Consider the following 24,180-nt stretch of genomic DNA (forward strand, 5'->3'; position numbering starts at 1 on the left):
CTTCCGGATCTTCCCAAATTTCTTCTTCTTGGGCTAAGGCCCTTTTGGCCTCATCAAGCTTTCTCAGCTCATCAATCTCTCTCAGCCTCTGGTCATAAGCCAGAAACCAGGCATCTGTTTATGTTTCTTCCTCACTTTTAGAGAACTCCTCCTCCTGAGACTCAACTGGTAGTGTTGTCTTCCAGCGGGGTAACTCATACTGAAATAGGGATGCCTATAGATCCTCCCTGGACCTTCTCTTCACAGGCAGCCCTCTTTCCTTTCAAAACACACATAGCTCCTTCATTGAGTAGATGAACATGTGCCAGAAGTCGAGTTCCATTTTGCAACAACTAACCAGAGTCATAGCATCAAAAAATACTTCCAGGAGGACACCAGAAACCAGTATGTGGTCGTGTTTGGTCTGCACTCACTATTAGTGTACACCAATTACTGTATATGAGTCACAAATGCAAGTCCATAATCCTCACCGCTGACCACCAATGTTAGAACTGGGGGTCTCTAGTTGGCAGAGGTAGGTACCTTTGACCAAATAGGGACCCTTGCTTCTAAGTCAGGGAAAGGGGATTACACTACTGAATAACCCCTGCTCACCCCCTTTGTAGCTTGGCATGAGCAGACAAGCTTATCTCAGAGGCAGTGTGTTAAGAATTTGTGAACACATACAGTAATACAGTGAAAACACTACAGATGGACACCACACAAGTTTTATAAAAATAAGCATTCTTTATATAGACTTAACACAAGAACACAAACGACAAAAATCAACAATACTGTACTCAAAATAGACTTAAAGAGGGTAGAAGTCACTTAGTTCAAGTTGATGATAAATGCGACACAGTTCTCACAAAAGTACCTCGATGCGTAACGCAAAACAAACAAAAGGTTCGCAGAGATGGAGATGCGTTAATGCCTTACTTCGGGGGAGATGATGCGTCGCGCCTCAATGCTTGCGCAGAGTAGGGGATGCGTCTTAGTCGTTACCGGAGGGGAGGTGATGTGTTGATCCTCGTACTGCGTTTCGGTTATGATGTGACAAGATGGCGCCTCGATGCGATGCGACAATCCGGTGCGATAAGATGGCGCCCTTGAAGCGACACCCGGCGGCCGTGTGGCGAACTCTGTAACTTTGGAGCCGCGACAGGCTCTGCGACACGCTTCTCCGGTGATGCAACGGCGACCTCTGCGGCGGCGACACGCTTCTCCGGTGATGCGTCAGGTAACAGCTTTGACAAAGGCACGCATTTCTGGTGATGCCGCGGCGACCACTGCGGCGGCGACACGCTTTTCCGGCGATAAGACGGCAACAGCTGCGACTGCGACACGCTTCTTCTTGTTGAGTCGCGCTTCCAGCTCCCAGCGACACGCAGGCTTCTGCAGACAGAGTTCCCAGCAAGCAAATTCAGAGGGGAGCTGGTGGTGAAGTCTTTTGTCCCTGAGACTTCAGCAGGAGGCAAGCACAAGTTCATGCCCTTGGAGTAATATTCTGCAAGATGATGAAAGTTCTTTGAAAGTTCCTTCTCCTCTCCTTGGCACTGAAGACACCACTGTAGGCCAACCCGCAACACAGCACACTGGCAAGGGGGCAGTCCAACTCCTACAGCTTCCTTGGTTCTTCTCCTTGGCAGAGGTTTGTCTTGTTGTTCCAGAAGTGATCTAAAGTCTTGGGGTCTGGGTCCCCATATTTTTACTACTAAATCATTTGTCCTCTGAATGCAGAGGGGCCTGTACCTAGTCTAAACCAGTTATGTGCAGTCCTGGAGCACTTTGATTACAGGACTCCTTCTTTCCTTTAGCAGGATGGGCCAGGGACATCAGACGCACCACAGGAGGTGGAGCCAGCATTGTGGAAGGCAGGCACAGCCCTATTCATACCCAGGTGCTACTCCTCCCACCACTCTACAGGCAGATAGGTCTATTCAGCCCTGTGCTGACTCACCCTGTCTCCTGGAATCCCCCAGCCCCTGTCACTCACAAAACCATACACACAATACATAAGCTAGCAGAGGCAGGCTGGATGGTTAGGTAAGAAAATACCTACTTTCTAAAAGTGGTATTTTCAAACACAGAATGTTAAAGCCAACTTTACTAAAAAATGTATTGTAACATTCTGAGTTCAGGCATACTAAAATCAAATTTCTACCATGCTCCCTGGGTCAGTTAGGATTATAAGGTGTTATAATCAAACTGCCCATTCTGGCCTATGGGGACTGGTAGCCTTGCAAAAGTGAAAAATGAAAATGGCTGTAATTCACTATTAGGACTTGCCACACACACACCAGGGCATGTCCTACCTTATACTTACAATGCACCCTGCCCTTGTGCCTACCTTAGGGGTGTCTGATAGGAAGAAAATGAAAGGTTTGGGGACTGGCAAGTGGGTGCACTTACCAAGTCGACATGGCAGTACTAGACTGCACACAAGCTCTGCAATGGCAGGCCTGAGACACACTTTACAGGCTGCTTCTGTGGGTGGCACAACCAGTGCTGCAAGCCCACCAGCAGCATTTGATTTACAAGCCCTGGGTACACATAGTGCACAATACTAAGGTCTGACAAGTAAATCAAATAAGCCAATCATGGAGTCACTAATCAATACATCAATTTAACATACAGAGCATATGCACTTTAGCACTGGTCAGCAGTGGTAAAGTGCCCAGAGTAATAAAACTGCCAACAACAGGTCAGAAAAAAATACAGGAGGAAGGCAAAAAGTTCAGGGATGACCGTTCAAAAAGGGCCAAGTCCAACAGACTCACTCTTTCTTTGGCAGGCTTGGTGGAGCTTGAATCTTTCATAGTCCGGATTAAGTTGTGGGTCGAAGTGCTCATTCAGAGCTCTGACCGCTGCATCGTAGTCGTTAGCAGTTTCGGTGTTCGGCAGGTGCACAAAGAGTTTATATATATATCTCTTCTCCTGCGAAGTGTAGAGATCTCTTTATGGTGTTGCCTGTCTCCCTTGTCGCAATGAAGTAATTGTCTATGCGGCTGATCAATATTTCCTACCTGAGGGATGCAGTGATGGGGTCGATGAGCTCACAGAATGGTGGTGGCGCTCTGACCTGCTTGTGTTCTATGGCTAGTGAGGCGGGGTTTTGCCCTGCCGTTGTGCTCCTGCTTGCGCGGCCTTGTCTGTCATGTTCGCTGTTCTGTGTTGTGGTTGTGTGAGTCCTTTGGGCCTTAGTGACATTGAGTCATGGGTAGTCTTGTCGCGCCGAGTGGTACTGCACTGTGTCCCTTTGTGCCTCATTGGCTGTCTGCCTCTGTTGGTGTTCCCCCTTTGTCTCTTTTCTTTTCCTCCTCTTTTTCCTTTTGTTTTCTGACTCTCCCTCTCTGTGCCTTCTGCAATCAGCTTGCTGAAGCGTTGGTTGTGGCATGAGTCCCTTCTTGTGGGGTCTTGCTGCTGGCTGTGAATTCCCTTTCTCCCACCTGGGATAGTGGGCCCTGGCACACGTGGTCGTGCTGGAGGCTGGGGTGTGCTCTATGGGCGTTGCTGGGAAGAGCACATCCACTCGCGCTTGGTTGCATGTCTCCGGAGGCGGGGCCAGCGTACTTACAGGTCTCCCATATGGCCGTGACCACGGAGGCAGCTTCAGGCACCAGCGACAGGAGCGGCAGCGGGGCACTGCGACTCTGGTGATTTCAGGTGGTCACAAGGTGGAGGCAAGCGATTCTGCAGTTTTTTTTGCGGGCGTAACGCGAATCAATCTCTGCGCCGAGAACAACTCTGCGCTTGCCGTCACGAGGACGGGTGTCGAGGGGGTGGTCCCCACCCTCGTCCCCAGTGATAGAGCGCTTACAGCACTCTAAATTGCATTGGTGCACTATACTCATGGTTGAAACGCACTCACATGTATTTTGTCGTTTGCAGTGCTTCATAATTATTAAGATGCATTTATTCACGTTATAGTAGCAATAAATTGTAGTGTGCACATTCAGGTAGGATTTTACATGTATTAGAGACACTTAGAATTCCTGTATGTGTAATGTGCAGGATGAAATTATACTCGTGCAGTGTATACTGTGTTTAGTTTAAGTTGCCTGAATTGTAGGCCCAAACTGTAAGTTGTTTTGAGTTTCGTATCTCCTTGGTTGCTCAAGAAATAATTAAATGAATCCTTTTTGTGCTCAAATACAGAGTGTTCTCATCCTACTGCAGGTGCAGGAATTCGGCCTTGTTATTCTTAGATTTAAGGAGATACCCGGAATGTCTTTGAAGAAGTCTGGAAGGCGAGAAGGGAGGACTCCTTTCGTGCCTGGCCTATCTGAAGCTCAAAGCCACTGGAAGACGAAGAAAAATTAATTTAAGCTCCTGTGGAAAGCTACTGAAAACGGCGCGATTGAAAAAGTTCACCATGTGACGTATTGTGGGTTGAACATTGGTTTTTTTTTGTATGATACGCAGGGACAGATTCTGGTGTCTTCTGCTTATTTTCTGAGGAGAAGGAGCATCTTAGAGCGCTGTATTCTGATTTTGGAGTTCATCACTTTATGCCTTTTATGCCGAATGAATTATACTCGTAGACTCTGCTCTGTATTGATTTTCAAGTATCTATATACTCTGATACTGAGGTGTGTTTATAGTCAATTATTTGTGGCCTTATAATAAACTCACAAAATTGAACTTCGGAGTCTGTGGTCCTTTAGAGTATGACTAAATTGAAAGTATAAACTTGAATTGTTTTACTCCCCTCCACCACTTTTAGCAAGCAAATAAAAGACCATCAGTCTTAACTTTTGAGAAAGCAGGGAATACAATTTGGAGTAATCACCAGTGTTGTGGGGGCAAATACTAACTATATATTTGTGGCCAAGGGCTGGTAACACAAATGACAGAGCACACATTGGATACTTGGTATGGGCGGAAGACCACGAGCGATCTTCGCCCTTTTATTTATATCCTCTGGCCACGCCGGGACAGAGGGTGATACATTGTTTGCAGGCCGATCGAGTCCCTGGTTCCGCTCTTGTGGGACTAGGGTCATTACAATAAGGGCGCTCTTATTACTTCGTTCTCCAAGGAAGACAGACTGATAAACCTTCACAGAGAAACTAAACAAGGAATACATTGTAATTATCGTTAGCTGGTACAGCATGGCTTCTGCATCCAGAAAGAGTAAGAATACACAGCAGAGAAGCTTCACAATTTCAATGTGAGGCATTTTTAATTGAGGCCTACAGTAAAAATGGTCAAGGTAATGTGAACATCACACAATGTAAATATAAGCGTGCTGCAGATTAAGGTGAATATGTGTGCAAAAGCTTTTTAAAATAAAATCCCCATCAATCTGTAGATTACAGTAATGTAAACAAAAATATGGAGAACAAAGCAAACACTGAGAGCGGATGTCTTCTTGTGTTAATCCTCAAACAAATTAAAGCTACGTGCACGTTTTTATTTACAAAATCCCGATATGTATGTTGAGAAACGGAGTTGTTTTTTTGCTTCAGTATAATCGGTGAGTCGCAGTCCAACATTTAAAAGTGCACTGTCTATTGTGGATCCTATAACCGTTTCAGGCGCAGCACAGACACTGGCGTGGGTAAACTCGTTGTCTTTGTTTACTGGTTACACCTTAGCCAGCAACAGCTTCGGTGCAATAATTAATTTAGCATCCCTGCTTGCGTGGGAGCGTTCCAGATGTCCGCACCAATGCACAGTCACTGCTGATACCCTGAACCCACCCAGGATCCACCAACGCAGCCCCAGGCATTGTGAGCGGGTACCGCCTCACTGCGAGGCGTGCACACACGGGGGCGGGGCGGGATGCATGTTAAGCGGTGTATCTGGCTGTTACTTCCGCGTCGGTGTCAGGCTCCTCCCCGAAAAGGACGGCGGCGCGAGCTCCGGGCAGGAGTAGTAGTTTGGCGTCGCCGGGTCTTCTGAGGCTGCCAATGATGGCAACCCCTCCAAAGCTTCTGTGTGGGGGATTTCTGTCCGCGCTGGTTCTACTGGCCGCTCTCTGGTACCGCCCGGCTCCCGAGGATACCCTGCAGAGCCGCCTAGACGTAGTCCTCACCTCTCTGCTGCGCGCCGAACGCAAGGTGGAACTGGGTGGCCTGCCCCCTCCACGGGTGGCCATAGGTAAGATGAGTGCGATGGGTGTGCACCAGAGGTGGACGGGGTCGTCGTCAGTATTTAAAGGATGCGAGGGTTACCGCTTCTTCGGGAGAAGGGAAGAGGAGGAGCGTAAATCGATCCGGATTCGCGACCCACGGGCAGAGGTGGGCGAATCAACAGAGAGAGAGCAAAGCCCAACCAAAGAGCTCGGCGATTAGAGCTCGTGCACGAGCCGAGCCCTGAAAATGTTTTCCCCGCAAATTATGCAACACACCACATAACTATGATAAAGTCTCTTCAATATTCCCAAAAAGTCTTAAACGTGGGGAAACGTTGACCATATTATGTCACATTATAGTACTGCACCACGAAGTGCGTATTAAAAGTGATCTTTTTTAAAAACATTAACCATTAGTGAACCAAGGGGCAAGATAGTTGTAATGTAAACCCTATAGTGCCTGAATTTTTATAGAGCAGCAGCACTGGCCATTAAATCGAACATAATGCGTTTTGGTACAACTGGTATTCTGAACTCACATATTTGAAAGTGTTTTCCAATAACGACGAAAAAGGAGTTTTGGTGAAATGAAATATTTGTCTAAGATCACACTGGTTAAGCAGGGGCGCGGTGATTTGTCCAATTTTCCGGTTTCATTTTATACAAATCAGCCAGTAAATTGGTATTTTTCTTTTCTTACATTAACACTTTGTTTTTACCTCTGTGCTTTTTTTCTGTATAGCGCAAACCTGACCTAATAATGACCACCAGTTACATTACACAAGATCACATTCATATTTTTTTAGGCACTGGGAGATTACTGCTTTGTTCAGAATCAAAGGATGTTGAGCATACCACGAGACTCCAACCTGGTTCCCCACATCCAAAGTGGGTACTTCTGGCCGTAACACCACATCCTAGATAGGAGGTTGGAAGGTAGAAACCAGAATGAAAACTCTGCTCGTTATGCGCTCGAGGTTCTGGCAGGACTCGCGCTGAGCCAGGGTCTGGCTTCAGGCTCGAGCTTGACTTGAGCTTTCTGCGTCTCACTCACCTCTATTAAGAGCTAAAACTATGTGGCTACCACAACCCACCTTATCCTAGTTTTACTTACTTTTTAATGTTTCAGCACAACTGCAGAAAAACATGAATTGATTAGTGTGCAGCTAGATAAAAGCTGTTATAGGTTGAAAGTGCCATTGTTCACGTCACAAACTTATAATCCTTTTATTCTCCTGGTAGATCTGTATGTTTTCTGGAGCAGGACTTCCATGTCATAAGTTTCTTGAGCTGTGTTCTATATGATTATGGCATGATGCTCAGTAGTAGATTGTTGAGCTCTGCTAGAGTCCTGTGGGACCACCCAGGGTAGTACTTCTTTTAACATGAATGACTACTGCTGCAATCACCAGACAATAACACTATCAAAGGTTGGTGGTACTGATTATAAAGATGGGGTACATAACTTTTTATCAGAACTCTCCCCTTCCTGTCAAAACTGTGTAGTATGTCATGATTGAACCCCCTTGTTTCAGTTGAGTGTGTGTTTTATGTGCCTGTGTGTATAGCCAAGCTGGGGTCAGGTAGCCTCTAAAGTTGTTGGGGGGCTTCATAAAGTTATTAGCAGTCAGTCCGCTGTCTCGCTACTTGTCTGTCTGTGCTGCTATATAGATTCACCCCTTGGATTGTCATCTGAAGGAATTACATCGCAGTTTAAGTTGAACCTGTTCACCAGGTCAAGTTGTGCCCTGAACATAGAACAACATATGGAAAACGATTGTGGCCATGAAGCGTGACCTGGGGTAAACCAGTTACAAACTGTGCTGCCACCCCATACTTCTCCTTATGCTGGGATTTATGATAAGAGCAGAAAATGTGAATCGGACAGTCACAAAAGAAGGGTGTCTGTTTCACCTATAAATGATGACCTTGGAGCTGTGATCAACCTGAAAGTAAAATTCACTTTTGTGTTTTTTGTACCCCCAAGTGATTGAGGCTAATTGTGAATTTACCTGGATAGGTGACCTATTGCATGAGGCTTGAGAAAAAATTTTTAATAATCGCCAAAGGACCAAGAGCGGGGTGTGTTTTTAAGGGTGGTACATTAATGGTTAAGAACTCCGGTACAGTGAAGAAAAAAGATCAAATTATCTAGGAACTTTTGTGATTACAGAGATGAGAAGAAATGTTTTTGGAAAGTATCAGCTTTCTTAAGGAATGGTTTCTTGTTGGTTAAGGGATTTATTCCACCAGAAAGTTTGCAGGATAAATTAGCAGTGATTGGTCATTATGTACGGTAACCTCAAATTGTGTGAACGATCTTTCATCATTTGCAGAGTCGAGGGGTCATTTAGTGAGCTAAAATCTGAGTCTTGTGTGGTTGAATAGGGAAAATGGAGCTGTTGGGAAATGTAATAAAGGGCGAGCACAAAGATATCAGGAAACAAATAAAAAAATGCTTTATAATCATAGTGGTCATAGGACCAAAGGCAGGATGCCCGCACCATGGTCTTACTTTGCAGGTCTTTAATTGGTAAAAACTGTACTGCATTGTGTTAGAAAATGGCTTTCTGATTGGCAGAGGTATGCACCCTATCCAAGCACGAACCACAATCCTAGTAAGGGTAAGTCCCAACACACCCTAAATTATCCTGTGCACACCTTCTGGAAGTGTGGCACAGAATAGTCAAGCTTAATTTAAAAAGGCAATGTGTAAAGTATTTTTGCAGTGCTTCAAACAGTGAAAACTCCACAAGAAGACTCCACATAAAATTAGAAAAATAGAGCTTAATAAAACCAGAGAAACACGGCAAAAATCCAACAAGTATAAGTCGAGATATGCATTTTCACAGCATAAATGTAAAATAGTGCTTAGAAGCAATAATCACTGAAATGGGTTATCTGATCACGCTGGACTGGGGCCAAGTCATAAATTCAGCCCGACCCCAATGGAGTGCGAGCCAGATGGAAGAACCGCCTTGGGCCCACTGAACCAAAGTACATTGATCCGGGATGCGTCATCGTTGACGCAGATGCGAGGGTACAGTCAAAGTGATGCGTTGGCGTCGAGCAATTCAGTAGACGAGATGCGTTGAATTTCTCCGAGCAACTGCGTCTATGCATCGGTTCAGCATACGAAGCACTGGTTCCAAATGCAATGCACGGCTGCTTCTCCCACTGCAGGTGATGCGTCGATTCCAAAGGCAATGCGCTGGTTCCGAATGCGATGCGCCCGGTCCGCTCCTTGCAATGACCAGGATGTGCTGGTTCTGATTCATGCAAAGGCGAAGATGCACCGGACCGATAAGAATGTTCTGGAGGTAGAGGCACCTTAGGCCTCACTTCCAAGGGTCCAGGACTGGGATGGCACCATTTGGTGGGGCAGATCCACAGCTTGCAGAGTCCAGATGCAGGTAGTTGAAGTCTTTGATATCCCTGAGGCTTAGACCAGAAGGCAAGCCAGCAAGCCCTTGTAGTCATTCTGGGTTCAAGTTATGTAGGTCCAGTCCTTCTCATCCAGGCAGGAGAACAGTAGGCAGCAGGGCAGCTCAGCAGGGCAATAGTCTAGCAAAGCAGCAGAGTGGCAGTCCTTTCAGCAGTACAGCAGTTCTTCCTGACAGTCTTCACAAGTCCAAAAGTGTACTGTGGTTAAGGTGTCAGAGGTCCAGTACTTCTACCTAATAGTGTCTATGAAGTGGGAGAGACTTCAAAGAAAGCTCTGAAGTGCACAGAGGTCCTCCCTTGCTGCCATTGCTCTGGACTCACTACAGGGTGGTATGCAACCCTTTTTTGTGTGGACCGGGCACAGCCAATTCAGGTGTAAATGTGAGGCTGTGCCTAGCTCCTCCCTTTCATCTCCCAGAATGGCCCATCAAGACACACCTAAGCTTCCTTTGCGTGTGGCTGTCTAAGGGGAATACACAAAGTCCAGCTGTCACCCAGCCCAGACTGAAGAGAAACAGGCAGCAGGCACCAAATGGCTAAGTGTAATTGGGAATTACACTTAAAAGATGTAATTAGATAATCCCACTGTTAGCCTATGGGAGAGATAGGCCTTGCAGTAGTAAAAAACTAATTTGAGAGGTTTTCACTACCAAGACGTGGAAAACCTAAAAGTACATTTTCTGGCTTTTAAATACATTGCACCCTGCTTTGTGGGTCATTCAGGGCCAAACTTGGGGGTGACTTTTTATATGCATAAAAAGGGAAGATTTAGGGCTGGCGGTTTATCTTGCCAGATCAAAGTGGCAGTGTAAACTTCACATATAGGCTCTAGAATGGCAGGCCTGAGCCATGGTTCGAGGGCTACTAAAGTGGGTGGCACAATGACTGCTGCAGACCCACGAGTACCATTTGATTTTCATGCCCTGGGCACATGTACTGCACTCTACTAGGAACTTATAAGTACATTAAATATGCCAATTGTGTATGAGCCAATGTGGCCATGTTTAGTGGAGAGAGCACGAGCCCTTTAGCACTGGTAAAGTGGACAGAGTCTTAAAGCCGGCAAAAACAAGGTCAGAAAAATAAAGAGAGGCAGGCAGAAAGTTGGAGGAAGACCAATCAAAGGCTGTCCGGTCTAACACATGGCACGCAGATTTACCTTTATTTTTATAATTCTTTCTTGTTAATGGGACGCCATTAATTTCCAACTTTTCTTAGCATGCCTGGTAATTTTTCTTCTCAGTTTTCTTTTTTCTTATCGAGTTGCATGATGACTCACTTAGGACTGTTATGAACTAATATTCGTAAACTATGAAATCTGATTAGATGTACTAATTAAAAGAACAGATTGTGTATCACTAAATTTCATTGTGCTCTAATTTGTTATTTTCTTTTCTTTGATTGTCTCTTCTACCTATTAAATGACGGTTTTTGGGTTCCTTCTTTTCAGGAAATTTGGCTCAATAATTATTCTGTAATTGTTTTGAGAGGTAGTTGGCCCTGAAGCTGCAGAAAAGATTGTAAAAGTCACGAAACACGTGTTGGTCCTTTTCCTTGTAATCATTCGACAGGATGCCTTTTTCCAAAACAATTGGCAGCTGTTTCTGTCCAGTTAAAACAAAAAAAACGAATCAACAAGTTTTAGAATCAAAACTAGTCTTGTGGTGTTTCTCACACTGTGTTTAATCATTTACATTAATCACCATAATCAATACCCGAACTTTGTACCTAAAATATTGCCCTTTTATGTTTTGTGGTGCAAGAGTGATAAATGAATGGTTAAGAAGCCAGGAATAGTGAAGAAGGAACATCAGGTCATCTAGGACCTTTTGTTATTGCGGAGATAAGAAAGACCGTTGTGGTTGAATCAGGTGGGGTGTGGAGTACATCATGGTTAGTGAAGGTGAATAATGGTCATGCTGGAGATAGATGGGGATCGGAGTCATCAGAATAGTAAAAGTTTTCTAATGACAAGAACCTGTAGGGTTACAGCAACATTGCATTGAATTAAAGATTTTATAATTTGGTAAGCAGCTTAAATTACAGAGAGTCCAGAGTTTAGAAGGATTTTGAATAGAATGTATACAAAACTATATCTATATATATATATATATATATATATATGTAGTGTTTTGCATTGTCTTTTCCATTTTTTCCCCTCTAGGTAAGTCAGTTTGCGCTGCATTGGTCATTATATTTTGTTGTGTCTGTACATGCTTTCCGCAGCTGAAAATGTGTAATATCGGGGTTTTGTGCGGTCGTACATAGTTCTTTATTCTTTATTAGAATTAAATTCATGTATGTTCAGAATGTTGCATTGAGAAGCCTGAGCTACTCCTGGCAGTTGCTGGGTAGCTGATGGTGTTGTTTGGGTAGCTGTGTTTGGATGGTGTACCATCTGCTCTGTCCAATAAATTACACCTATCTTGAAACGTCTCTAGAGCAGTAATACACATGATACATTTTCACAAACACCTGAAATAAATCACCCTTTAAAAAAAATGTCTATCTTTGATTGTGTACCTCAAATATTCTAAAATATTGAGTATACCTGTGGCTGATAGCTTTGGAAAACCCATACTTAACCTGCCCGCGCCCACAATTTGGCTGACCTGCTCCCCTCTCCATCTCACTTAGCATGGAACCCGACGCTACAGTCTTTACACCATGTTGCATACTTGATAATATCTAGCTGCATTTCATTAAATCATTTTGTGGATTGCTTCTAGCCCCTAAATGTGTAGGCTGTTAACTATTATTTGTCCCCCTGTCATGTAATACCATATCAGCCAGAGAATACCCACATGCGTTCCATACTGTTTGAGTAGGTATCAATGTGCTATTGATTCTGAGATTGTATTTCATATTTAAGTGCTACAGCAGCATACCGCAGGTGGAGGAATGATTTCCACTGCTACTTGTGAAACCTGCAATCCAGATATAACCTATTCTGAATATTTATCTTGGGCGTAGCATCAGTTGTGTGGTGGGAAAAATTGCAGCGGTTGTTTATATAAGATTGAAATATAAGTCCACAGAAGGAATGCATATGATTAAAAAGATCTTGGTGTTTGTATTTCATACTAATGCTTAACAATGCTTAGTGTCTGTTTAGAATAGGAATGTGTGGCATTAGCTTGACGCTTATGGGGATGAAAGAAACATGTTTGCAAGCATTTTTTGATGCTAACAACATGGCAACCTAGTGATACAATCTGCCCTTAATACACATCTCCCCTTTTCCTGTTTGGTTAAGATGAGCAGTTAGCCCTAATCATGTGACTGAAATTGCACACTTCTTCGATTAATGTTCATAGTTTTGAGCTGGTAGCCGCCTTGAAGCCTACTGTTGGGTGGTTTAAGTAACAACAAAAGAACCTAGGATAAGTTGTTCAGGTGCGAAACCCTTGATAGCAATTGGAGTTCGTGAGACGCCCCTTTTAAATGCCTCTTACTGCGCTTTCCTTTTCTTCCACTGAGCTGCCTATACTGCGGCAAAGACTTCAGATATCAAGATACCACTGACCACAAATAGGGCAGTCGTTTTGTTATAGTTGCCAAAGGCTTGAGCAGGTGGATATTAGGCCAATATTAGAAAATTAGAAACCTACCACCCATCAGAGTAAACAGGGGGACGAAAGGAGTTGGTTTATATCAATGGGGTTGAGAATGGACGGATTTCCAGTAGTGCCCTGTAATTTGGAAACCTGGCGGGCGACCAGCGTAAATGGAGACAATGAAAGCCCTAAACACAGTGTCGGAGGAAGGGGCAAAACATACTCTTGATTTGGTTTTGCAAAATGCTAAATAGGATAGAATATGATACAAATTGATCAAAATAAGCTAACAATTTGTGTGTGTTCTATAGTGTATTAGTGTGTGTCAGAACCAGAGGGTTACCCCTAATTATTATTCCTAAATCAGGGTAAGGCTAAATTCAATTGGAAAGAACATAGATTTAGGAATATAGATTAAATAAGCAGTGTAAATTGAAGAACAGCGTAACTCTTGAATACAAAACTAAATAGTGCTAAAGTGCTTTTTATGCATTATTTTTATTTATGTTTTTATAGATTTGTAGCAAAAATATATGTATATCACCTTATTTACAAATACATGTTTTAAATTTCATTTTCAATTGTAAATCAATTATGGATAGGTTAACATGTTTTTCACAAATATTTAACAAAATTTACAAAAATTCCATTCTGTGTGACATAAATACAGAAATAATAAACATGGTACACCGATATCTAAGCAATGATGTGCAGAGGATGAAGTATAAATATGGCCTTAGGATGCTTCCACAATCCTACGCGCGTTTCGGCATGTGCCTTCATCAGGGGGCCATACATAGGTTGTCACTGGAATATTATATTAGGTGGATCCGCTTTGTGCTGGGTGTTACTTGTCCGTAATTGGGGTCCAATGGAATTTTAAAATGTGTTTACAGGTTCTCCCTGGTGTTCGTGACAAAGAGAAACAGGATTGATTGCTCTTGTATCGTAAGCGTATTGGCTAATTTGGGCTTAAGCTAGTTGTATCTATAGAGAAAATAGGCGTTCCACTTAATTATGTATTCTTATGACCTCCGATCTTTGACTTGTGTCCTATCAAGGAAGAATAAGCGTCCGAGGTGGTGACCTCCGATCTTTGACTCGTGTCCTACCAAGGAAAAATAAGTGTCCGAGGTGGTGTGTTTTCTACAGTGACGACTTGATTATGCTGGATATATCCTTAACGGAGCCCCGCCGTTCCTATGGTTAACTGGCGTGCGGTTCCTTGAAAGTTCTGTGTCTTAAAGGAAGTTCATTCCAGCATAACCTCTCGGGCCGGCAAGGCGTCCCCGCGACGGCGTCTTTTTTCCCTCGTGTTTACGATCGGTTCAGATATCAAGATACCACTGACCACAAATAGGGCAGTCGTTTTGTTATAGTTGCCAAAGGCTTGAGCAGGTGGATATTAGGCCAATATTAGAAAATTAGAAACCTACCACCCATCAGAGTAAACAGGGGGACGAAAGGAGTTGGTTTATATCAATGGGGTTGAGAATGGACGGATTTCCAGTAGTGCCCTGTAATTTGGAAACCTGGCGGGCGACCAGCGTAAATGGAGACAATGAAAGCCCTAAACACAGTGTCGGAGGAAGGGGCAAAACATACTCTTGATTTGGTTTTGCAAAATGCTAAATAGGATAGAATATGATACAAATTGATCAAAATAAGCTAACAATTTGTGTGTGTTCTATAGTGTATTAGTCATATTGCTCGCAGCCTGTAAATTTAGAGTTTACAACAATCCATTGATGCATACTGCTATATCCCTCCACACTAACCATACGAGAGCTCCTTCGAAGAGAGAGCCATAACTAAAACCGACATGGCACTTGGGTGTCTTCAGAAGTGAATGATTGGCCAAAACCCTCAGTAGCACTGACAAAGTACAGAGGGAAGTCAGGGCCATATCGTTCAGCCCCAGGCTGCCTCATTTTGCAGCCAATATATCAATGGAAACACCAATAAATCTTTTGGGGTACTCTCATTACAAAAGCGAATGTCAAAAATATTGTGGTTCCTAGCAGGCTGGGGCCCAGATTTTGTCGGGGATTGTTGGCTCTCCACATGACAAAAGAGCAGCGTCAATGGAAACTCTACAACACAACTTGGGCTTCAATAGAATTGACTAAAAGTGCAGATGGGTGTGAGTGAATTAAGGTGCAATGCTGAAACAACAATCTAGACTGTACATCTGCTTGAGGTCTGTAAGCTTATGTCCTCAACCAAAGCAGTTAAACTAGAGCCAGACTGGGTGGTTATGGTGGGGGGGGGCTGTGATTTTAAGTTTGACGTTCACAATTTTCATGAACTTTGTGCTTTAGTGGTATCATTTCACCCAGAATATCTGGCATTTATGACCCAGCCATAAAACGGTTTAGGCTTAAAGGTAGATTAACAGGGAGAGCTTGTTGCTCTGATTTTGTAATAGGTTAAATTCCAGCCTATGAGAAATTGTAATATTGTCAAGCAGTATTCTTTCCGTTATGGATGCTGGGATAGCTGGTTGACTTCTTCTGTTTTATAAGTTTTTATGATTCCGCTTACAAGAAATAATGGGCCCGGCTTTGAGTCGTATGAGATGTCCCTGATTGAAACTCAGGACCTGCTCAAAGAAGACGCAGGTAGTTAGGGATTAATTATATTGCCGGGAGACATTAACGGTTAACTTGCAGTTAACTTGCAGTTAATCTTCGTGTGAAGCAATTGAAGTAAAAGCTGAGGCTCGGGGAGTACCCCGATAAAGAAGAAGATTTGTTTCTGGAGTTGGCTGGAAGTGTTTTATGGCCTTTACAAATTTAGACACAAGCAAGTGAAAACATTTCTGTTTATTCTGTTACTTACATTGAACACATTGTAGGGCAGAAGTCTCCAACAGGTAGATCGCTTTCTGTCGTGACTTGCTTGTCTGGCTGGGTTGCGCTGCTGTTTGATAAGAAGCCTTAAATAAACAATACATCAATTCCTCATATCAGAGCACATTGTATGGAAACCTTTACCCTGAAAAAAAATATTGGATCCATGAGAAATGTATTTGCTTAAAGTCCAAGGCAGTAATATATTGTGAAGAGTTGCAGTACATTTATCTGTTTGAAATGCTTTATTGAAGAAAAAGCATAGTGAACAACAAAATACAGGTCATATATAGAACATTGTCATACAGAATCAAAAAGAGAAAAATAATAGAGGGTCATCATGCGTTAAACATAAGAAACCTGAGGAAAAATTTAAAAAGCATTTTGTAAAATTTTAAAGGCAACCAGGAGGAAAAGGGGGAAAGAGGAGAAAAAGGGAGGAGAAAGGAAGGAAGGGAAAGGAGAAAGAGAAAGGTAAATATGAGGCATTAGGAGAAGAATAGATGATGAGATCAGAGAGAAAGTAGGTAGAATAGAAAGAGCAAATAAGCCAAGGGTAGGGAATAGTTGAAAGGCAGGAAAGAAAAATGCAAATGTAAAAGATCTAAGAGGAGTAGAGAAGAAGAAAGGAAGAAGAGGGACAGAGCAAAAGTCACTCATGGGGGTTTGAAATTCTCAGAGGATAAAGGAGAGATAGATTTCGATTTCAGAGCCATGCGGTCAAGATATGCTGTGAGAGGCAACCAGAATAAATCTCTATTGAGGGTAGGAGTGGAAGCAGCAGCGAAACGAACATCAAGCCTGTGATAGTGACAGAGAGAATTCCACCAACATTGTATAGAGAGCTTAGAGAGATCCTTCCAGTTAGAAGAAATGTGTTGGAAAGCCAAAGCCAACATAAGATCTAATAGACCAGAGGAGCGAGAAGGAATATCAAGAGTGTCAGAGATACTACCTAAAAAAAGGAGAGGGATAGAGTATGGGATAGAGATAGAAAAGAGACGAGAGATATGAGACCACACCTGATCCTAGAGTGCGAAAACAGAAGGGCATAGAAAAAGTAAATGAAAAAGATCAGCATTAGGGACAGAGCAGGTCCAACAGGTAGAGTCCTTATCAGGAGAAAAACGAGAAATAGAAACGGGAGAGAGATAAAGTCTATGGTATAGAAAGAACATAGATTGAGTTAGTGAGGCGGAACGGGAGATTTTTAAGGACCTGGCCCAAACTTTGTCCCAAACAGCTATAGACCAGTCACAGCCCAAATCAAGCTCCCAAGCAAGTTCCAATTTAGATTTCGGGCGGGTCGGATTGGGGGCGGAGAAAAATGTATAAATAAGAGAGGCTTTAGGGAGAGTAGACAGGATCTGAAGAAGCGGGGAATGGGAAACAGAAGAGGATGATAAGGGAAGAGAATAGTAGACATCAAGTATGATGGCCATGAGGACAGTGAATCGGTGGAAAAAAGACTGGGGACAGTGAAACAGAAGTCGGAATTGAGGAAAGGAACATGGGAGAAAACCATCGAAAAGTTGGTTAACCCACATCAGACCCTTTGATCTCCACACAGTCCAACAAATAGGACGATTATTGAGGAGAATAAGCGAATTGTACCAGATAGGGGAGGCCAAAAAGGATTCACGAGAGACCGGGTCAGGACGGACCAGAGCATGTAAAAGAGAAGAAGTGTGCTTGAACAGGGGTAGAGGAGTGGTTAAATTCTTAGCAGTGAAATGTACAATTTCAGATAGGGAGAAAGGGGAGAGGAGTGAGCGTTCAATAGAGAGCCAAAGAGAAGCAAGAGGGGAAGGTGCAAGAACAAGCCAATTAGAAGCTTGACGAAGAGAAAAAGATTTATGATAAAGACGGAAATCCGGAAAGTTGACTCCGCCATTGGACTTCGGTTTACGAAGAGCAGCTAGCGCAACTCTCGATTTTTTATTATTCCAAAGAAACTTAGAGAGACAGGAATCAATGCGTTTGAAATAAATATCAGGGATATGAATGGGGAGCATGGAAAAGATGTATATAAGAATGGGAGATATCATCATTTTGATCGAATCCAGCCGACCCCACCATGAGAGAAAGAGAGGATCCCAAGAAGAGAACAACTTATCCATACGGGATAGTACAGCAGACATGTTCAACCGAATAGATGAAGAGATGGAGTTAGAGAACAAAATTCCAAGGTACTTAATTTTAGAGGAGTTCCATGCAAAACCAGTGGTCGAAAACTGATGAGGGAGACAAAATTTAGTAAGAGGAAGGATCTCAGTTTTATCAGAGTTAATCTTGTAACCAGAAACTTGGGAAAAGGAGTTAAACTCAAGTAGTAAGGCCGGAATGGATTGGTCAGGATCAGAAATAAACAAAAGAATGTCATCTGCATACGCAGAGAGTTTCAAATGAGTCTTATCATAAGGGAAGCCAGAAATAGAAACGTTGTTTCTAATAGACGTAAGAAATGGCTCTAAAGCTAGGACAAAAAGTAAAGGGGACAAAGGACAGCCCTGACGGACGCCACGTTGCAAGGGAAAATAAGGGGATAGCTGGCCATTAACTAGAACAGACGCTTTAGGGGAGGAGTAAAGTAAAGAAACAAGAGAAATAAAATTAGGACCAAAACCGTGCCAACGAAGGGAGGCAAAAAGAAAGGACCAATCTACTCTATCAAAAGCCTTCTCAGCATCAACCGATATGGCAGCTAGAGAAAAGTTGAGAGAAGGTACCTTATTGAGAACATTGAGAAAAAGGCGGGAATTATCTGAGGTGAGTCTGCCCTTTACGAATCCACATTGTTCCTTACCTATAAGGTGTGGGAGGAAAGGATCTAAGCGCCGGGCAAGAAGTTTAGCAAATAATTTATAGTCTACATTGACAAGGGATATTGGGCGATAATTTTTACAAAATTGCGGGTCACGACCCTCTTTGGGTATTAGGCAAATCGTAGCCTCGTGAAAGGTACCAGCAGCTGTACCGGAGGTAAAGAAGGATTGGAAGAGGGAGAGGAGTTTAGGAAGCAAAAGATCTGAAAAATGTAGATAAAACTCCACAGAGAAACCGTCTGGGCCCGGAGATTTACCCTTGGTTAGAGATGTTAAGGCGCTATCCAGTTCGGTAATAGAAAGGTCAAGTTCAAGGTCAGGGAAGTTAAGATGAGAAGTGGAGGGGGCAGGAATTTTGTCCAAGTAGGATTGAATAAGAGCAGCCGAAGGGGGGGATTCAGGAGTATAAAGAGATTGATAGAACTGTTGAAATTGGGCGAGTATATCCTGCTCCTTATGCAAGAAAAGATTATCGGTGGAATATATTGAATCAATCAGATTACGCTCCCTGCGAGACTTAAGGTAGTTGGCCAAAAGTTTACCTGACTTGTTGCGACCTCCGTAGTAGCGAGCGCTGCTGCGGAGTAGTGATGAGGAAGCGTTGTCAGTGGAGATTTTGTTAAAATCGAATTTGGCGTGTATAAGGTCTGGTAAAACCGTTGTAGTAGAAGAGGTGTAGAATTTATGCTCCAGGGATTTAATATGGGAGAGAAGGTCTTTCTGTTTCTTAAGATAAGACTTCTTTTTCTTTGAGACAAAGTCAATCACAAAACCGCGAGCGGTAGCCTTAAAAGAGTCCCAGATAACATGAGGGGGCAAAGAAGGATCAGAATTGAGTAGGAAAAATTCCGTAGCAAAGGAAAGAAAAGAAGAAGAAAAGAGGGGATCCAGGAGGAGAGAATTATTGAAGCGCCAGCGGGAGGATTTGGGATGAGGAGGAAGAAGATCAAGAACAGTGACAATGGGAGCATGGTCTGAGATAACTATCGGCTCTATAGATGAGGAAAGAAGATTTTGAGAAAGAGACTGAGAAAGGAAGATGTAGTCAATCCGAGAGAAAGAGGCATGAGGAGGTGAAAAGAAAGAATAGTCCAAAGAGTCAGGGTGGGACAGTCTCCATGAGTCAAGAAGGTGAGATTTGGAGATAGTGTCAAGGAATTGTGTATGTGATTTGTGGGGGGTGAAGCGGGCAGAGGATTTGCGATCAAGAAACGGATCAACAATTTGATTACAGTCCCCCCCCCCCAGAATGAACAGGGAATCACTGTATTGAAAACACTTAGAAGTTATTAGAGGCCAAAAATTACAGTCAGGATGAGTGGGGCCATATACATTAAAAACCGTCAGAGATACAGAGTTGATTAACAGTTTGACTAAGACCCAACGACCCTTGGTATCATTTTCTTGACAAAGAACTCTACATTTGAGCTTCTTGTGACACAAAATGGCCACACCATTCTTTTTGTTAGATGTAGGAGAAAATAAAACCGTTCCCACCCAGCCTCTTTTTAACTTAAGAGACTCCGCCTCAGAAAGATGAGTTTCTTGTAAAAGAACTAAGTCAGGAGTGTAAGAGGCTAGATGGGAAAGCACTCTCTGCCGTTTAATAGGGCTAACAAAACCTTTCACATTCCATGAGATAACTTTGAATTAAATAACAATAAAATGTGCAAGGAACAGAGAAAAGACATAAAACCAAAAACGCCATAAAGGAGAATAACAAGCGAGTGAAAGAAAAGAGCAAGACAAAAGAAAGTCAGAAGACATAGTAAAAGAAGAACAAGGAAAAAGGAAAGAAAGGAAAAGGGAGGGAAAGAGGAGTAGAAGAAGAGACAGTACATATCCAAAACGGATGACTGAGAAAAACATACCTGAAGGGGGAAGGGAGATGACAAGATGACGATGGGGTGTGGGAGGATTCGACAAGAACAGCCCCCCAAGCCGGAGAGCAACACACCGCACCAGGACGGAATATGAGGAAGACGGATCATATGATACGAAGAGGACTACAAGAGGGTTGATCGAACAGAAATCTAAGGGAGGGAAAAAGAAACATGTTATGCAGAAGTCATGGGGAGGTAAACAGTACAAAAACAAACAATTGTATGCAAAACAGAAAACCCAAACGACAACCATTATACAATCACAACAGGCAGAAGAAGAATCAAACCAAGGAGGGAAAAAATTCCAGCAGGAACCTGTAAGGAGAAAAAACCAAACAAATAAATAATCAACCAGTAGGAGGATTGGATGTGTCCATGCCAGCATTAGTCTGAATGTGAATGAAATTCTTAAGTTCAGCCGGGTCTTGGAAAGTCCAGGTGTTGTTTTGATGAGTTACCTTGAAGGTACAAGGGTGAAAAAGGCCATATCTAGCTCCCATAGAGCGCAGAGGAGCACGAAGAGATAGAAATTCTTTTCTTCTGGCAGCAGTGACATTAGAGACATCCTGAGAGAGAAAAACTCTGACCCATCCAGGACACTTGGCGTTTCGCTCGAGCTGTGGAGAGGACCAGAAGGAGATCCGTAAATTTGAGGAAGAGGATGATGACCCCTCGCGGTTTGGTTGAGGAGGAGGAGCGAGGGCCAAGTCTATGGGCTCGTTGGATACTGAGAGAGGTAGTAGCAGGAAGGTCCAACAATTTCAGAAGGAAAGAAGAGAAAAACGTGACAGGATCATCTCCTTCCAAGGATTCCGGCAGGCCATAAACGCGTAGGTTATTCCTCCTGTTCCTGTTTTCCAAGTCTTCAGTGTGTTGTTGAAGGGCGAGAAGAGATTTTTCCAGAGAGGAGATGCGTTGAGAATTTGACTGAATTTCTGGAACCTGCTGCTCCACAGAAGAAACACGAGCCTCCATAGTTGACCATTTGGCCTCAAAAAGCTGCATCTTAGTATTAGTCTCCTCCACGAACGGGCGCAAAGCGCGAATCTCCTCAAGTATCAACTCCATAGATATAGGGGGTGGAGATGACTCGGGTGGAGGAGGAGAGGAGTCCTGCTTCAAGCGCTTAGGTAAGGAGGCAGGAGGAGAAGACTTACTGGAGGTAAGTTGTGATGGAGAAGAGCGGGTGGAGGCTGTTGTCGCCATTTGATCCGTGGAAGGAGGATGAGGAGAATGACCTGTTGATGAGGAGGAGGCAGAGGAAGGTGGAGTCTTCGAGGGCACAAAGACAAACTTTGGGTTGCGTAGCTTGCCCATAGAAGCCTAAACGTGCCAGTGACCAGAAGGCAAAGAAGCAAACCAACACAACGACCTGTACTCAAAAGCAGAGAATGTCAATATGTCCAGTCTGAAGAGCCCAGCGGTCAGCAGGAGTAGCAGAGGACACTTGGAAAAATCATGAAGAAACCCCAGACCTGGAGGTAATGCCAGCAGATGTTAGAAGATGTTTCCAGTAATAACCAGGAGATCACCAGTGGGCGCGAAAGCCGTGTGCGCTAAGACTTGGTGAGCATACTTGCAAAAAAGGAACTAGAAAAATAAGTCTTATGCCTTGGAACTGAAGTAGGTTATCATTGAAGAGCACAGCATATGCGGCATATTGCGAGGAAAGCATGAAGGCAGAGGTCTCAGAAAACGGAGCGCCAACATGAGGAGTAAGTTGGAAGCATAGCACACTGACAGGGCGCAAAACACAAAGGAGAGGTCCTTAGTTGCCTAGAGTACAGACCAGTGACTGGAGAAAGAGCAGGAAGATCATGACTGTAATCACCTCAGCGACAAGCGGACATCGCGCATAATACAAAATGGCGGTCGCGCTGAGGGACTTACATCAAGAGATATGAATGGGCGAATCACTTGCAGAAAAACGAAGTCTGGCCATCACATCTTCAGCACGAAGCCATCCGCTTACAGGAGTCACAAGAAGTCTCAGAAGCTGGCATGAATAAAGAGACCACGTGGAGCCAAATGACATATCCCCCTGATGCAGCCACCAGAAACAGTTCATACAGGATTGGTGATTAAATAACGTTGCCCAATAGTAGATTTAGCGCCATATGAGATTTGGCTGAAAGGAAACCAATTCTGCGATGTTTCATTAAAATTGTGTAAATGTCACAGCAAGAGAGTCTCTGGTGCAAAATCTATCTTTATGCGCCCACATTATGTAGATATCAATTTAATTCACCTCTCAGAAGCGTTGAAGCAGATGTGACAGACTCAGGGAGTTGCAGAGAGCCACAGTAGAGGCATTCCCCTCAGACGCGGTGGCATCGTAAAATCATCCCAAAATGGCGGACGCGCTGAGGCGATTAGCAGATTCGGCGAAAATGAGGCATTTTTCACAGAAGAGCGGACCCCCAGACCTCACCAGGTGCACATCACGCTCCGGTGCTGGGAACCGCCAAAAGAAACGGAAAAAATGCAGGAACGCCTCCGAACGGGTTGAAAGTCCGTCCCGGTGTTGCGGAGCTCCAAAGTCAGGCGGCCATTCCAGTCGGCGTTCAAGCCACGCCCCCCCTGCAGTACATTTAAAGCTTTCTTTTTTCTCTCTCTTTTATTTGCTCTTTCTCTTTGGGTTTTTTTCATTTTCAATATTTTTGTGATCCTCCTTTTCCTCTCCTCCTTCATTTTCACTCTATCTTTTTCTCTCTCTTTCGTTATTTTTTCTTTCTCCTTTTCTCTTCCATTTTTTTTTTTTCTGTTTTTAAATACTCTCATTCAATTTCTTTCTCTGACTTGCTCCTATACTGGATCTTTTTCTTTTTTGTATCTTTCTTTCCATGTTCCTCTTCTCTGTTGTCTCCTCACGTTTGTTCCTTAATTTCTTTCTGTAATCTTCTTTGGTCCTTCTTTCTTTACCCCTTCTCTGCTTTGTTTCTTCTTTCCTTTAATTTTTCTCGTCATTTTTTCCATCCATTGGAGACTACACAGATAAACCTTCGATACAGCTCGTCTGCCATTAATGGTGTTTGCTGACTACAGCAGGACTGGGTGTTCTAGGGGCAGTTTTTAAGTTGTGTGCTCTTTTTGTGCTGTTGTCTGATCTATATGTAAAGCAGTAGCTCCAGGCAGATTTCATAGACCATAAGTAGCTCTCACTACTCTAAAGGTTGGAGACCCCTGTTCTAGGGGATTGTTACAACTGCATCGTTCCACCTCTAGATGCGCTGTACATGGGCAGTCACTGTGTGACTTTTGCGTGCTTCTCATTTTAGTCATCAGACACATTAAACCACCCATGTTTGTTTCAATGGACTACAAATACCACAATGCCCTGCCAAATATGCACAGACACCCAGCATCCACTGTGCCATGCTTTCTGTGGGATTAATCTTGCTGTTCCTAAGCACAGGATTCTCTCTTCCAGGACTTGTGTGAGAGATGGCAACTAAACACATCTGTAAGCTGTCTTGTGTACCCCAGTTATTTGACTCTGCCCTGGGTTTGCTGCCGGGTGGAACTGCTTATGAGCTGCCATTGCCTGAAGCTCCATGCTTC

General features: G+C 43.6%; 1 protein-coding gene across 1 annotated transcript in view; it reads left to right on the forward strand.

Moving 5' to 3' along the window:
* The first annotated feature begins 5,789 nt into the window (after positions 1-5,789).
* The window catches only part of LOC146817964 (ADP-dependent glucokinase-like), a 173,462-nt gene continuing 155,071 nt past the window's right edge, over positions 5,790-24,180 (forward strand). The window contains exon 1 of the mRNA XM_085611442.1: positions 5,790-6,084. Within this exon, the coding sequence (XP_085467568.1) occupies positions 5,895-6,084 (190 nt within the window). The 5' untranslated portion in view covers positions 5,790-5,894. The remainder of the gene's footprint in view (positions 6,085-24,180) is intronic.

The sequence above is a fragment of the Triturus cristatus genome, chromosome 6, assembly GCF_964204655.1.
Source record: "Triturus cristatus chromosome 6, aTriCri1.1, whole genome shotgun sequence".
NCBI classification, from domain to species: Eukaryota; Metazoa; Chordata; class Amphibia; order Caudata; family Salamandridae; genus Triturus; species Triturus cristatus.